This window comes from Hyposmocoma kahamanoa, unplaced genomic scaffold (genome assembly GCF_003589595.1).
Source record: "Hyposmocoma kahamanoa isolate Upper Pololo Valley unplaced genomic scaffold, ASM358959v1 169, whole genome shotgun sequence".
Lineage (NCBI taxonomy): Eukaryota > Metazoa > Arthropoda > Insecta > Lepidoptera > Cosmopterigidae > Hyposmocoma > Hyposmocoma kahamanoa.
The window spans coordinates 398,026-413,375 of record NW_020653611.1 but is presented as its reverse complement, the minus strand read 5'-3'; the positions used below and the strand labels follow the sequence as shown (position 1 = coordinate 413,375).

General features: G+C 36.0%; 1 protein-coding gene across 1 annotated transcript; it reads left to right on the top strand.

Moving 5' to 3' along the window:
• The first annotated feature begins 1,094 nt into the window (after nucleotides 1-1,094).
• On the top strand, nucleotides 1,095-15,333 carry LOC113225673 (gamma-aminobutyric acid receptor alpha-like). The gene is made up of 10 exons (XM_026458053.1): nucleotides 1,095-1,111; nucleotides 1,215-1,282; nucleotides 1,381-1,601; nucleotides 6,376-6,458; nucleotides 7,029-7,163; nucleotides 11,200-11,327; nucleotides 13,016-13,201; nucleotides 13,338-13,430; nucleotides 13,731-13,932; nucleotides 15,008-15,333. Exons 2-10 carry the CDS (start codon nucleotides 1,256-1,258, stop codon nucleotides 15,169-15,171), a joined length of 1,239 nt encoding a protein of 412 aa, XP_026313838.1. The 5' UTR covers nucleotides 1,095-1,111; nucleotides 1,215-1,255; the 3' UTR covers nucleotides 15,172-15,333.
• The last annotated feature ends 17 nt before the right edge of the window (nucleotides 15,334-15,350 follow it).

Below are 15,350 nucleotides of genomic sequence, written 5' to 3'. Positions count from 1 at the left end.
CACGACTAATTTTACAAGCGCCGACGTCTCGAGTCACATGCGCGTATACGCGCCACAGACGCGCTGTAGTCGTGCGTATGTATCGCGCAAGTTGATAAGAGATAGTTTTAATTATAGTTTTGTTTGTTAATTTCAGTTAGATTTTGAAATGAAATAACTACATGAAGTTCTAAGTGTAAATTCCAGTGGAGTATATAAACTTCTTGCTTACAACGCGATGTTTGCGCGTGTTTTAGTCAATTCAGTACAGCACGTACACGGCGCGTATACGCGCAGATGACGAGCGTTTACGGCGCCGTAAACGCGAGTTTGTGAAACCCGCGTATCAAATACCACGTGTGGAAAGGGTCTTAAGCAACCCTTTAGGGCGCTGCTATAATAAGAATATAAGTATCGAATGTATTCTCATCAATTACGTATTTCTACTTTCTATGAATATTAAGTTCCTGCCAAGAATCTAATATCGTCAGATTGTTGTTCTTCATTATCGTTATCAACCGATTATATATCCCGCTGTTAGGAACGATTTCATACGTTTTCGAAGGGTTTTGAACTGTCTTCGACATGCAGATTTTATGCGCGAGATTTTGCTACTAATTATTGACAAATTCACGTAAATTAGAAATTAAAACCATAGGTAGGCTCCTCAGGAATCTCTCAGCTGAGAATCAACCATTCTCCCACTAGGCTACCACAGCTCTTTTTATAATATTAACCTAACATATGAAAGAATGCCCACTAAAGCTGACATCTTTGCATAGCAGCATACAAGTCGACGCGAAAGGAGCAATCTACTTGACGACTCAAAATAGAACGTTTCCCATAACACTGACATCCTTGAAGTCCCGCGGCGAAACCGCACAAGACACTCGCCAAATTGTTTTCGCTAACGTTCAAAATGACTCAAACCACGACTACTGGGACGACAGAACCGACGAGTTGCTGCTCTCGAACGACATAAATGCGACGTACGACGACGTCGGAAATAACAACGTGTGGAAGAGAGACTTTAAGAGGAGCATTAACGATGCAGTGTCGAAAAATATCACGTTGGTGCTTGAGAACCTTTTGAAGAATTACGAGAATTCTCAACTGCCTACGCATGGAAAAGGTAACCTCTATTTTTTTTTGTATGCGGTATAGGATACGATGTCAGGCTGTATATGATGATGGTGATGATAGGATACGATTTAGTAACAATGTGTCTTTTTTAGGATATCCCACAGTTGTACAAACGAATATCTTAATAAGAAGCATGGGACCGGTCTCTGAACTTGATATGGTAAGCAAGGAAATATAATACAGATATAAATCTTTTGAGCACGTTGCATGCCCTGTGCAATTTGCGTAAGCAAAACCTAGTGAACACTTCTCTTTTAGGATTACTCCATGGATTGTTACTTCAGGCAATACTGGCGCGACACGAGGCTTTCTTTTCTCGGTCCCATTCGTTCCTTGTCACTTTCCATCAAGATGTTGGAGCGGATCTGGCGACCAGACACCTACTTCTACAATGGAAAGCACTCTTATGTACATACTATCACAGTGCCGAATAAGTTGCTACGCATTAGTCAACATGGAGATATTTTGTACTCTATGCGGTAAGTAGACACCTTCTTTCTACTTATTGGTTAAGAAATTGCTTTACTCGAACTTGATGAATCTGGGATTATGCTGGAACCCATGTTTAATTGTAGACATTGAAAGAAGTCCGTTCCCTTCCTCCAAAAACCCCCATAATCTGCTACGCGAACAACACTGCCATAGTATTGCAACGAAACAAGAAATGAAAATGATATATAATATAACTGGTTGCAAATTACTAACGCTAAATAACAAGAACACCAAACACATTATGTTTTTGCAAAACAGAAATGTCCGCACCACTTTCGCGTTTACAAATACATCAATGTGCGGATGTCGCCACCTGCGACTGTAAAACCTGAAACGCACAGTAAGTTTAAAATACTAGAAGCGGCAGTGAATGAATAACTCAACCTTAATTCACATCATCTTTATCAACTCGGATCAAAAGGTCGACTTTTTGCGGCAAACTGCAGCCCCTTTGAATATTACTTATTTACGTTTTGCTTGCCTTTACTTACCTACTGTATTACATTCAATGCCTTAAAATCTCATTTTATACAAGTCAAGAGAGCCCAATCTTGAATCTTAAAACAGTCTTTAAAAATACCTGAAGCCACAGTGAGTTTATCTGAATAGTCATGTTAACTGAATGTTCGTAAGTTACACCTTCTTTAGATGATGTAACACACGTAAGAAGATTATAGCGGCAGACATTATGCAGATATTTGTACTACGGAATACAGAATAAGATTTGCATTTGCGGAATGCTACTTCCTTTTATATCAGAGCGTCATTATATAACGGCTCTGTAGGTTAGAAAATACGTTCCTAAACGGCTGACTTTTAAATCGATGAATTAGATAATTATGATTATTATTAATTATAGTGACAGTGCACGAATTTAAACGTTTTTATTTATATTTTATCTGAAGTTCATGACAGTGACTAAACTTGGTCTACATATTCAAAATTAATTTAAGCTCTCACGTTACACTCTTGCCTAACATGGGGTGCTCAGTTAAAACTTGACCAATATACATATCGATACCTTTAAACTTAATTGGTGTAAAGGACAAAACAACAAAAAACGTCTTCTTTTTCAGAAAAAGTGTTATAACTTTTTGTTTCTTGAACTTATAGGCGTTTTGAAAAATCTAACAATTCTTTATTTTATAGCAGGTTACCTACTATTACGAAAAAACCTGTATTTTAGAAATCAATGTACTTTACACTGCATTAAAAGAACATTTTATGTCCTTTACACCTCACGCTGTAAAAAATAATATGACGATTTAAGGTGTAAGTGGCACATATAAGTCTCACATAAAATTATGGCAATTCTTGGGCACAAACTAACTATAGGTACATAAAACTGAATATATCACCTGAGGTTGAACTTGCTGTAAATAGTAGAGAAAAATGAATTATCCTTTTTTCCATTTCATGAACAATGAGTGGCATTTAGTTCACGCGCTTATTACCTTACACTAGTTTTTTCATTTATTGCATGCATTATTTAATAATTATTGGCGCCATTTCATAATAAAGCTAAAATTGTTACTGTAAACTATTTTTTATTTGTTACCAACAGTCAACAGAATCAAAATATCTATGTAATATAATAATTACAACGAACTCTCAGTGTTAAACTGTCGTACTGCTAATTAATAAATATTTTATGAAAAATACTACAAGAAACAATACTTTAATCTAGTAATCTTTTTACTTTTAGAAAGGTGTAACAAAATTATACTATTCCAGTTTTTTTTTCAATATCAATCGATGAATCAGAAAACTTATTTGTGACTAAATAAGGGACCTTACATTATTAGTAGATATCTACTGAATGGCAACATAATGTTATTTAACGTTCATTCTCGTTATTCTTATTATTATTTAAAACATTTATAAACAAAATTATCATTGTTGTATGTGCACCAAAGTAGGTAACTTCTAAACGGGAAAAGGCCACTTTTTTTCTTATTTCTCTTGGCTTTTCGCGGTGAGCGTTTTAGCCACATACAGAGTGTTTTGACTGACATGTTTTTAAAACGGGGAAACTTTTATATCATGGAATGTAATTTGGAAACGGGATTTGAAAATTGGAGAAAAAGGGAAAAATGTATCAGGCGAGGAATTATGAGATGTAAATAAACAAAATAGCATAAATATAGAATAAATATCAAACCAACTCACGTTTATTTGTATCAAAATATTTAATAAAAAACTTACCTACACAGAAGAACTACACTAACTAACTATCAACACAAACTAAATAACTGTTTGCATACAATATAAAACAAAATAAGTCGTCTGATCACTTATAAATTAATTTTTCAGTAATAAAAACTCGAAAACACGACCGCCAAAATCGAAGTTTCCCGCGTTTTTTTCACTTTTTTTTTACTTACAAACAAATTATTTCACTTTATGTGCTAATAATGAACGCTGAGAAGAAACAAAAAGTGATGGCCTTTACGCTTTTGCTTGCATATGACTTGTTCTTAAATGGCTCTAGCTTTTCTAGTTCATTTTAAGTTTTGATATTTATGCCCTCGAAATCTAGAATTTTAGTATTTGACAACGAAACAGTATTTAGGTGTACAGTGCAATTTTTTAGAGATATCAAAATTTTAAGTTCGGTAGAGCTCAAAAACTGTACTAGACTGTATATATAACTCGGTTTCAGAATGTTGACCTTTATGCAAGTTGAATCTAAATGTATTGATATTATATTAATAATAATAAAGCAAACACTTATAGCCCCGCACTAGGACAACTACAAATTACACCCAAACTCACCCCGACCCGAAACCTCTACGTGGCAGTTCAGCCTGGTAACCTTTTGCGTACGGAATCAGTTACTTATTTTTTATTATAAGTATCTACTTTTACTTTACTTATAATAGCTCGATTGTTTTTTAACGTGCGTATTTAAATAAATTTCATTTCAAAAATTAATAATTCATATATATAAAAAACAATATTTTTCGTTATTAATTGGTTATTACGTAAATAGTCATAAATGGCTACCTAATTAAAAACATTTGTTCTTGATATTCGATCGAGTATGTCATAGATTACCTTTTACCGACATGGGAATACCTGTATTGGTATAGCAATAGTACAACCACCCACAAAACAAAACGTGAGAACAACCAAATTTACGTCAACGCTCACGAAAAGCAATCGCAGGGTTACCTCTCCTGGTACTAAGGCGGTAATTTTATCGTCGATTGAATTGATCGATCTAAGTTCCATCGCGTGCCGACAATAACGCACGAAGATAGCTCTTGATTTCGTTTAACAGATCTATAAGATATACATTGCTGATTTATCCATTCGTTTACGTTGATAACAAGGAATAGATCTTATTTTACTAGTAGGTATATCATATTTATATTTCTTTCTTAAATACGTTTTGAATAAACCTATATATACAATTATACAATTCATTCTAAATTTAAATAATAATAATCTGCAAAATAACAACTTTTCAAAACAGAGGTTTAAAGATTCTAGGAACGAAATTACTCGATCGATAATTAATATCTTTGTGTATAGGAGAATCATAAATTTGAGTCACAGATGGCGCTACGGCGGAATAGTCATTAAAAGCCAAAAAGAAAGTTCTACAACAAGCACATAGACTAACGAAAAGACATAACTTTATAAATTTAAGTTCGCTAGTTCGTTCCGTGGCTTAATTGCCAGACGCTATTGGCACGGTTTGCTGGAAGACATTGGTTCGAATTCAGTAATATAAAGTTTGTATTAATAATTATAACAAACTAGTGGAGTAATTTCACAAAAAGAATTGAATATAATTGTGGTCAAAACATCGTGACATTTAATATAAAAAACTTAAAAACATACATACTTAGTTTGTTAAATATACTTCGTATTATTTATTATTCAGTACATTATTCAATGGACTCATTGCAAAAAATAATATATCACAAAATAATACCCATACAGAGTAGTACAACGATATGTGTAGGCACTAATTGCGATATCTTTAACTGCGTTGCTGTTGCTTTTAAGAGGACACTTCTTGCATTGTTGTAAGGTGAATAGCGTATTTTTTTGTTCTTTTTTTACTCTGATAATAATTAATTTAGCTTCTGTTTAAGATATCTAAGATCTATCTAAAAAAGGGAATGTCAAAATGGTATATATGGTAAATCGTTGGGTCTACGAGTATGAGAATACGTAGCCGACGCCATTGTTCTGCCAAAGCCCTAATTAAAAAGATGTAGTATTCTACCTCGTCAAATATTTGTATATTTTACTAAGTAGAAATAATTGGCTAAACACAAATACTGCGTTAAAATTATACCTTTAAGCACTAAATAAATTACATTGACACAAGAGAAAACAAAAGTAGCCTAAGAAAATCACTTTTTCATAAGCCAATATCATTGTATGATAATCCGTTGCAGTGCGTTCAAATAAATCCACAGATCTACAAACTGAATTTTTGAACAATGCTAGAAATTGGTTCTGGATTCACGATTTACTTACTCGCGTAACGATACGAGGGTACAATCGACTGTTAATCGGTTTATATCAATTCAGAGAGCGCTCCGACCGGCTCGCTTGCCGCCTGTCGTGCCGCCTACCGGCGACAACACTAACAGCTTGGGTCCATTTAGCTAATCCTACCAATCTCTCTCTCAAATCTCCTTGAAAATATTTTAGAGGGAGCAAGCAATCTCTACTAAATATAAACACATATATGTATACTGAACAATGCAGCGGTCCCATTAAACCGCCAATCATTTTCAGGTTGACAATAAAAGCTAAATGCCCTATGGAACTCCGGAATTTTCCGATGGATCGCCAATCATGCCCTCTTGTTCTTGGAAGCTGTGAGTACCTTCGTTTACTTTGCGTTTTCTGTTCAACATGAAGCTTTGCTTCGAAAATCTGTAGCGGTTATAAATGTATGGAAATCTATTGACGCGCAAAGAAAACCAGAAAGATATTTACATAAAATTACTTTGTATCGTTTCAAGATTTTCACCTGGAATTGTGTACAAAAGATAATCGCGAAGCATCGCCCATTTTGTTCCTATTATAATGATCTCCACTAAAGAAAAGGAATAACTTGCAGCTCCTGCTAAACGACTTTTCCTAACGTTCAATATGATAACACGCAAGTCTTTACAAGTAAAATTCAAAAGAAAATTGTACAACATTAATGTACAATAACAATAATAAAACGAAATTAATAACAAGCAACTTAATAAGGCATTCTAGTAGTTCATTATAAAGAATTAAAATCAGGTTCGCTTCGAAAATATACTAGAGTGATTGTGCTTATTATGATGGCTTTTATTTGTTCATGTTCGTTTGTGATATTTATAGAGAGCCCTCATGGAACTGCATTCCGTTATTTGAAAACCAATTTTTTCAATTACATCGTAAATTGGACACAGATGCGTACTCGAACCAGCAACTGGTGTACCAGTGGCAGAACTCGCAGAGCGTCAATTTCGTGCCTGGGATGACTCTATCACAATTCGACCTTATCAGCTTTCCGTACAGAAACTTTACGTTCACCAGGAGAGAAGGTAAGATTTACTAAAGTACATCACTATTAATCATTGAATTGAAAGTGTTACTTACTTTGTCATTTTAACTTCTTCTTTATAATTAAAAACTATGACTCTACAATGAACAGAAAATTTTGTTTGACGGGTAGGTAATGAAGAGAAACCCTCATGGGCATGGCATCTTTCTAACTAAACAAATGTACAACATAGTAAGGAGATTAATGCCCTAATGAGCTCATAATAGTTTTCTTATCGAGAGTGTAGCAAGAAACACAATAGTCAAAACTTTTGTTAGTGGTAAGAGTTACTCATAATATGTCACTTCGTGTCAAACAAAGGACATCCTTCTGTTTTAATTCTCTTCTAAGGGTAACTGATGATATAAATTAAGCTGACAAACGAGTTAATTAAATTAATATACATACGTAATACACTGGAAAACAGAATTTTTACTATATTGTTTCAACGAGCTGCAGAAAAGTCCGACAGTTCGTGCGGAAATGAGCTCTGTGCATTCGTCATTATTACATACATGTGATGCGTGTTAGAGTTTATTGATCCCTTTTCGGAAAAAAATTATGACCCCATCCAATAATTGCGACATGTGTCGTAGCTACCCACCTAAGCCACTCATTTGGCAAAAAGGAAGTTGTTAACGCTCTAACAAAAGTAACCCTTTATTAAGCCGCCTGTACAAATACAATAATATGGATAGGGATCCATACTAACTACGGCTCTTCTAATTTCTCATGAACATGACTGTCACAAAGCAATTATTTATTTTTACATACAAACGTATCATCCCGTTTCTCTCCCACTTGAATAGATAGAGATCATAAGCCTCCACAACGCGATCTTACTACACCATTGGACATTCCGTCGCGTCGTTTAGAGTAACACAATAAATACTGCGTAAAGTTCTAATTTATACATCATTCACCCTAATTGCATGCTTGTATCCAATAATTTATTTTTGCTTTGGTAGAACTAAATATTCTAATGAACCTTGCATGATGTGTATATGTTATAAATATGGGTGGCAGTAAACGAAAAAGCCCTCGAGCGTGATCCCCCGGCTCTGCTCTCATAACAGCTTTTATCCCCACTAATCACGGACGCGCCCGAGCCGTTGCCGCGCCCGCGCCCGCTCGCCTCGCAGCTTTATACGTATTACCGCTTAAAACGATTCCGTACACATGGGCTCAGACATGGAAAATATGGAATAAATGTTTCTTGTTAGAGACACCACACTTGCAAGTCTAAACAAAGTAGATAACCAATTTAGTATAAATATTTTACTTAAAGCCTATATATACAATAAAATGCAAAAACTTACAATAAAAGACATATTGACAAGAAATGCATAATTTATCTATATCTTTGTTAAGTATGTAGGTACTGCGAGAGTTTGCTAGATATACCAATGAGAGCTAATGGCATTTGCGTAGAAAAGTAGGATAACTTTTGCAGCTCTAATAACTTTTTTATCACTCAAGCAACTCAAACATGTCGACGACTGTTTCCCCATGAGCCATGAGTACACTTTGCACCGAACCAATGTATATGCAGTACCACCGGAGTACCTAATTACGCCGCAAAACAGCGCGGCAGAAATGCAAATGAAGTACCTAAAATGCCATGACAGGTTTGTACCTCATGTGTCCCGCGCCTCTCAGAAGCATTCACAATATTAAAGATACTTTATAGACTGCTGAAGCCAGTATTTTGTTCTTTTCTTGCGTGTCTTTTTTCATTTGCCACTAAGTCAAAGTCAAAATTCTTTTAGCAATTACAAAATCCACCTAAACTGTCATGTTTACGGGGAAATTCACGCTCTCGTTTTATTTGTCGTCTAGTAAACAGGCAATCAAAATAGAGCTCAAGTTCGGTTCTGTACCAACAAAGTACGATTAGATTTTTTTCGAGAACAAACACGAAATAATGCCTAGCTGAAAGCACCGAACATGACAAGGATCGGCTTTTTCGCTCGACGGACTTTACATTTGCTCAAATCGACGACATGAATGACGTGGAAACGGCCACCGATCTTCTTATATAAATAACTTCATACAAATTTATTATTAAATTAAATGAAAAATTCATCGCCCTACCAATCCGCAATATGAATTTAATAAATATTTCTATCCACTTGATTTGATGCGACACATTGAAAATAAAACTATTTTTTGGGGACCAAAATCGTTTACTTATGTACATATATTTGTAACAATAAACGTTTTATCTATCTATCTAACATTTGTTTTTGTTTTCAAACCAAACTTACGGGCTCTTTACAGACCCTGTAAAGAGACAATTTAGACCCGAAAAAAGGTTTCATTTCCAATGTGTAGCAATAGCTACTACACATTGGGAATGAAACCTTAACACAAGAACTCCATTAATATTTTCTACTTGAGTACTTTTCTATGTATTCTCTATACACAAATACCACTTACGAGTGTTGTATATGCGTTGTAGATTGTGAGCAGGTAAATGAAATACTAACCGTGAATAAGTTAATATATATTTTTTGAATATAATATCGTCTGTTTAAAGGTAAAACCACATGAGTGACATTTTCCACAAAAAGTTTTTAATTTACATAGGTATGGTAGGAAAATCACTGTCTTTCTGCACGTGAAACTCAATAACAAAAAAACTACAAACTCAATAAGAATTTAATCTGCAGAAAGATGGTGATTTTCTTACAACAGGTACATCATTTGGAGACTTTTTGTGGAAAATGTCACTTATGTGATTTTACCTTTTAGCAGACGATATACTATATTGCTTGTTACTTCGGGGAAAATTGTGTGTAGAAGCCAAATTATATAATACAAATTTCGCACGGCGAATGGAAAACGAATATTTACAAAAGTAGTTCATAATATGGTGTGTAAGAAACAATATATACTTAAATGTTAATAAATGTCACGTTATCACATTCACCACAAAAAGATTATTATCGAATACCAGTACAATATAAACGGCGTGAAACTAAGTAACGCAACAGGACAGAGTCATTGATCCTGGTATTTGGCTTGACTCTAAACTTAATTTTTCGACACATTACCACCACATTGTTGCCAAAACATACAGAATGTTAGGTTTTATTAATAGAGTGACAAAACTATTCCAAAACCCAAACAGTATGATAACTCTGTTCTTCCTTGGTCCGCAGCAATTTAGAGTATGTTTATATGGTCACCCTTTTATAATTGTCATATTGAAAGAATCGAAGCTATCCAAAGACGATTTCTTCGGAACTTGAGCACCTAGCGGTTCGGAATGTGTAGGAAATTGGATACTTACGAAGCAAGACTCAAATATTTTAAGGTACACCCTCTTCAGTACAGACGTATGATACCGGCCTATTCCACACTGTTTAAAATTATCAACTTTGAAATAGACTCAAGTGAGATGTTAAGCCACGCCTCGTTTAAGATTGGCAGTAAACGTACCCGAATAACTTTTTCTCTGCCATGTACCACTAACAATGTCTCATATAATGATCCTATTTTTCGCATGTTCAGAGCTCATAACAACTTTTCTAAAGATTTGGACTTATTCCTTATATATATTTGGAAGGAGAAGCTGAATATGTTGGATATTCAAAAATCTCATTGTTTTTATGTACGTGTAACATGATTTTTTGCTATTATTTTAAGTGCAATTTATTTATTATGTTCAATAGTCTGTTAATTTGTAAGCACTTTTACTAAATTCCGTGCGTGGCTGTCATAGGAATACAAATTTACTCCTATTGTAATGCATGTTCACTTTAAGCGTCTTCACAGTATGTATTCTGTAGCTATGCCAAAAATAAAGAAATAAATAAATATTTTTATTCTTTTAAGTATGTTTATGCAACTAAGCCATTTTACAATAGGTATCTACCTTAGAGCTGACAAATCGAAATGGTATGAAAATTTAATAATTACTTAAACGATTTACTTATTTCTTTTATACGCCGTTTTTTCACTAAGTAACGTTTGTTTAATGCTAACATTTACGACATTTTCTGCGAATACCATTATAGAAATTAAATTTATAGGTGACTTCTCGGTCCTGCAAGTGTCGTTCAACCTCCAGCGTCACACGGGATATTTTCTCATACAAGTGTACGTGCCCTGCATCCTCATCGTGGTCCTCTCGTGGGTCTCGTTTTGGATACATCGCGAGGTAATGAATACGCAACAATCTACTCTTCAACGAAAAAGAATAAACAAAAGTTACAGCAGTTGGAAGAACCCGCTGAATGCGAGCAGCAGCAGCGGCGTAAGAACCACAGACATATCTAGATATACATACATATGTCTGTGGTAAGAGCGGTCTTTGTGGGGGGCTATGTCAGTAAAGGACGTCAATCACAATTTATAATACATGTCAAGGAATAATATGATCGACACCATGACACTAATAGTATAAACGATATAAATGAACATGAATTACAATTTCTTCGAAAAAAATTCCTCTAAAGTTCATTATCCAATAAAAGGCGTTTCAGTCGGATATAAAACATTTCGTCGTTTGTAACCAATCAATTTTTAACACTTTTAAGATTTGCCCCTTCCCATAAACAACGTACTCGACATTTTTAGCGAAATTGAGTTATTGACATATCGCACTGCCATTACTATAGTGTCGTAACTCAAAATTGTGGAATGAAGGAAACACTATTTGACAATTTCAAAAAAATACTGAATGAAACCAATATTCTGTATATTCTCGTTTTTAATTGATAATTAAGTGTTATGTATAAATAAAGATAAACACATTATTGGCAATAAGATCCAATCAGTACTTTTTTGTTGAATTTTCAAATTGTGTTTTGTCAATTCCACAAGTTTTAATTATGACACTATTATAATAGCAGTATAGTTTTAGTAGCAGTAGAGCTCCTTGTGAAAGAGTTCGTCCAGGGAAGTACTGCCACCATACCTGTTTCTGCCGCAAAGCAGTAATGTGAGCATTACTGCGTTCCGGTTTTGAAGGGTGCTGGTGAAATTATAGGCACATGGGATTTGTCAACTTATGTCTCAAGGTGTCGAGCGCAGTGGAAGGGCCTCTCAGATCTTTGCGATTTAAAGCTCTGAGTGGCACTGCAACTGTTATGGACAGGCGTGTAGCTTACCATCAGGCGCACGATTTTCGTCCCGTCACTTGATATTATTAAAAAAAAGAAAGTGCGAAATCTGAAATTAGCGAAACGACGTCTGCAACCCCCTTTAAGGGTTTTTTTTATATCTTATTTAGTTTCAGTTTTATTGTTAGGAAAAATCAGAGTAATTGACATTTTACAAAGGAAAAAAACTTTAGATGCCAATATCTGAAAAGTCAACAAAATGCAATTCCGTTGTAAACGAGGGCAGTATTATAAACGATTATGACATATCTGCCTCCGTGGCCGAACGGTTACCATGCCGGATTGCCACGCAGAGGTCCCAGGTTGGATTCCCGGACCGGGAGAAATATTTACATGGCTTACATTAATTTCTCTCGTGAGCATGGGTGTAATTTGTGATTGTCTACGTGCGTGTCCATGGCACCCGCGACACAGGGTTTCTCTAGTGGCTATCTTGAGTGTGTGCGTTGTTATTATTATTATTATATCACAAATTGTTTATTCACAATAAAAAAATATATACATGGTGTTGTTTTAAAAAGGAAGTGATGATGATAGCAGTATTATGTTATAATTATAACTTACGTTGCATGGTTAACCATTTGAATAAAAATAACGTTGCTAACAGTATACCTACCTATTTAGTAGATACATTATGCCTACTTTCTATAAATTCATCTATATTTATATAGGTATAAACAAGGCTGTACTTTATACATATAATGTCCGCTTTCTTTTCGTCCAGGCAACTTCAGACCGGGTAGGACTAGGGATCACAACAGTGCTGACCTTGTCCACAATAAGTCTCGACTCGCGGACAGATCTTCCGAAAGTTCGCTACGCTACGGCCCTGGATTGGTTCCTGCTCATGAGCTTCTTCTACTGCATAGCTACTTTACTGGAATTTGCCGGAGTGCATTACTTTACCAAGGTATAATGAAAAAACTCCGCACGTAAACGTTCAAAAATGATTGTTTAAAGTTGTGATTATTCCCAAAGGTATATAAAAATTGTGAATTCTCAAACTTAAAAAAAAAACAAAGTATTTAATTGTGGAACTTTCGCAGGTCGGCTCGGGGGAGATCGTGATAGACGATTCCGAATGGGAAGAATTAATCGAAGAAGTGGGCGGCGACGCTTTTGCCGCCAGACAACTCGCGGTGCGGAGACGAAGTTCTGCTCGATCCGTTACTAATTACGTAATTTATTTTATTTATTTACTTATTTTTATAACAATTGTGATTTCATAAAACAAAACTACACTATCTATCACATGGCATTGAGAAATATTTCAAATTACACCGCACGCAGTCAAGAGTCAGCTACAATCTCAATTACAGATTGCTCAAAAATATATTTAAACAAATCAGATGCATAACTGCAGTGTCCAAGAGATACATTCTGTTCCTTCATCACACATAACCCCGACTTTATAGAGATGTTTCTTTGAAATATTCCAGAGCTTCTCGTTACCAGTGCAAGGCAATTGTTCAGGCGACGAAATGCCAGCGACGACGCCAGCTGCGACCGGGCACGGTGGCGCAGTCAGGTTGACGATGGAGCGGACCACCCAGACGGAACACCGCGTCCCAAAGTGGAGACAACTGCTTTACTGCTTGGCTGGCGATGATCAGTACCGACGGCAGCGTCAGCGAGAAGCTGGTAAATTACGAATAGTGAAACTACACCTGCTGTGGGTGTTATTAACGTCCCACTGGTTCGTATTACTGGCTGGAAGCGACGCACCGTAGCACGTCCCGCCAAAGGAGTAGCACATGGTATAGCAAGACCACGCGAGAATCACGTTAGTTTCTTCTTCAAACCTGCAAGCTGAGGAAGGGGGAGCCCATGCTTGAAGTTTTCCTTTGGGCTATGACATGTCAGCTGTTGAAATTACAAGCACATGAGACTTGTCAACTTATGTCTCAGGATAACGGGTGCAGTGGCAGTGCGCCTTAGTTCGTTGCGATTTAAAACTCTGAGTGGCACTGTAACTGTTATGGACAGGCGTGTAGCTTGTAAGACCACTTGTTCGTTTTGTCACTTGATATTATAATAATAAAAAAATTCTTTAAAAAGCAAGTACCTAAATAGGGACGGCAAAGACAGGGCAACGTCCTCTGGTACCTACTATAAATGTCCATGAGCGACGATGAACTCCTCCCAACAAATGGCTGATTTGCTCGTTTGCCTCCTAGTACATTAAAAAAAGCTAGAGTGAGGGAAAAACAAACCATTATCCCAGTGGCGGATTTGCAGTCTTGGCCGCCCAAGGCCCCACGCCACGTAGTCAGTACCAGCCGCCCCTTTCTGAGCACTCATATACCTAATGGTAGACATATCTATATTTTATAAATAAAATGTAAGAAAGTGATTTAGGAAGATTATTGTTATACGTTGCGGTGCAGTGGGGCCCGCCATAATGTGCGTGAGCCTATAAAATATTTAGGTACTTTGACTTATTTCTTGTTACCATCAGTGAATTTTTTGTCACGATTGGCCGCCCCTAAAATCTGACCGCCCTAGGCCTAGGGTGGCCTCAGGGCAAATCCGCCACTGCATTGTCCACTATGCTAGCTGATTTGAACCGTAAATTGTACTTCATAGAAACTTCTTTGATGCGTTTTTTAACCTTCACTATCAACTTAATATCGAAGAGCAAAATTGTTATCTATTACAAAAGCATTAAGTATAATTTAGGAAATTTATTAATTTAAACAAATTGCGTAACTTCCAGGCAGCCGCGGCCACATCAACAGCGTTTCTCACATCGATCGAGCTGCCAGAGTGTTCTTCCCGGCGTCATTCGTTCTTCTCAACCTGTTCTACTGGATGGTCTACGCGTTCTCGAACGATGATTTTGCCTGGAGCGACAACCCTATCAAAACTTTATCTCATTGAGCAACGTCCAAAGCAGAGATGCCGCAATTGTGGGTTACGACGACATCTGCAGATGCGGATACAAATTTTTCGTCGTTGAAATCTGCTGCTGCGGATGCAAATGTGTGAAAAAAAAATTTTGTTTCTTGTTGGTTTGGTGATAATTAAATATAATTTAAGTAAAAGATATATAAGATACA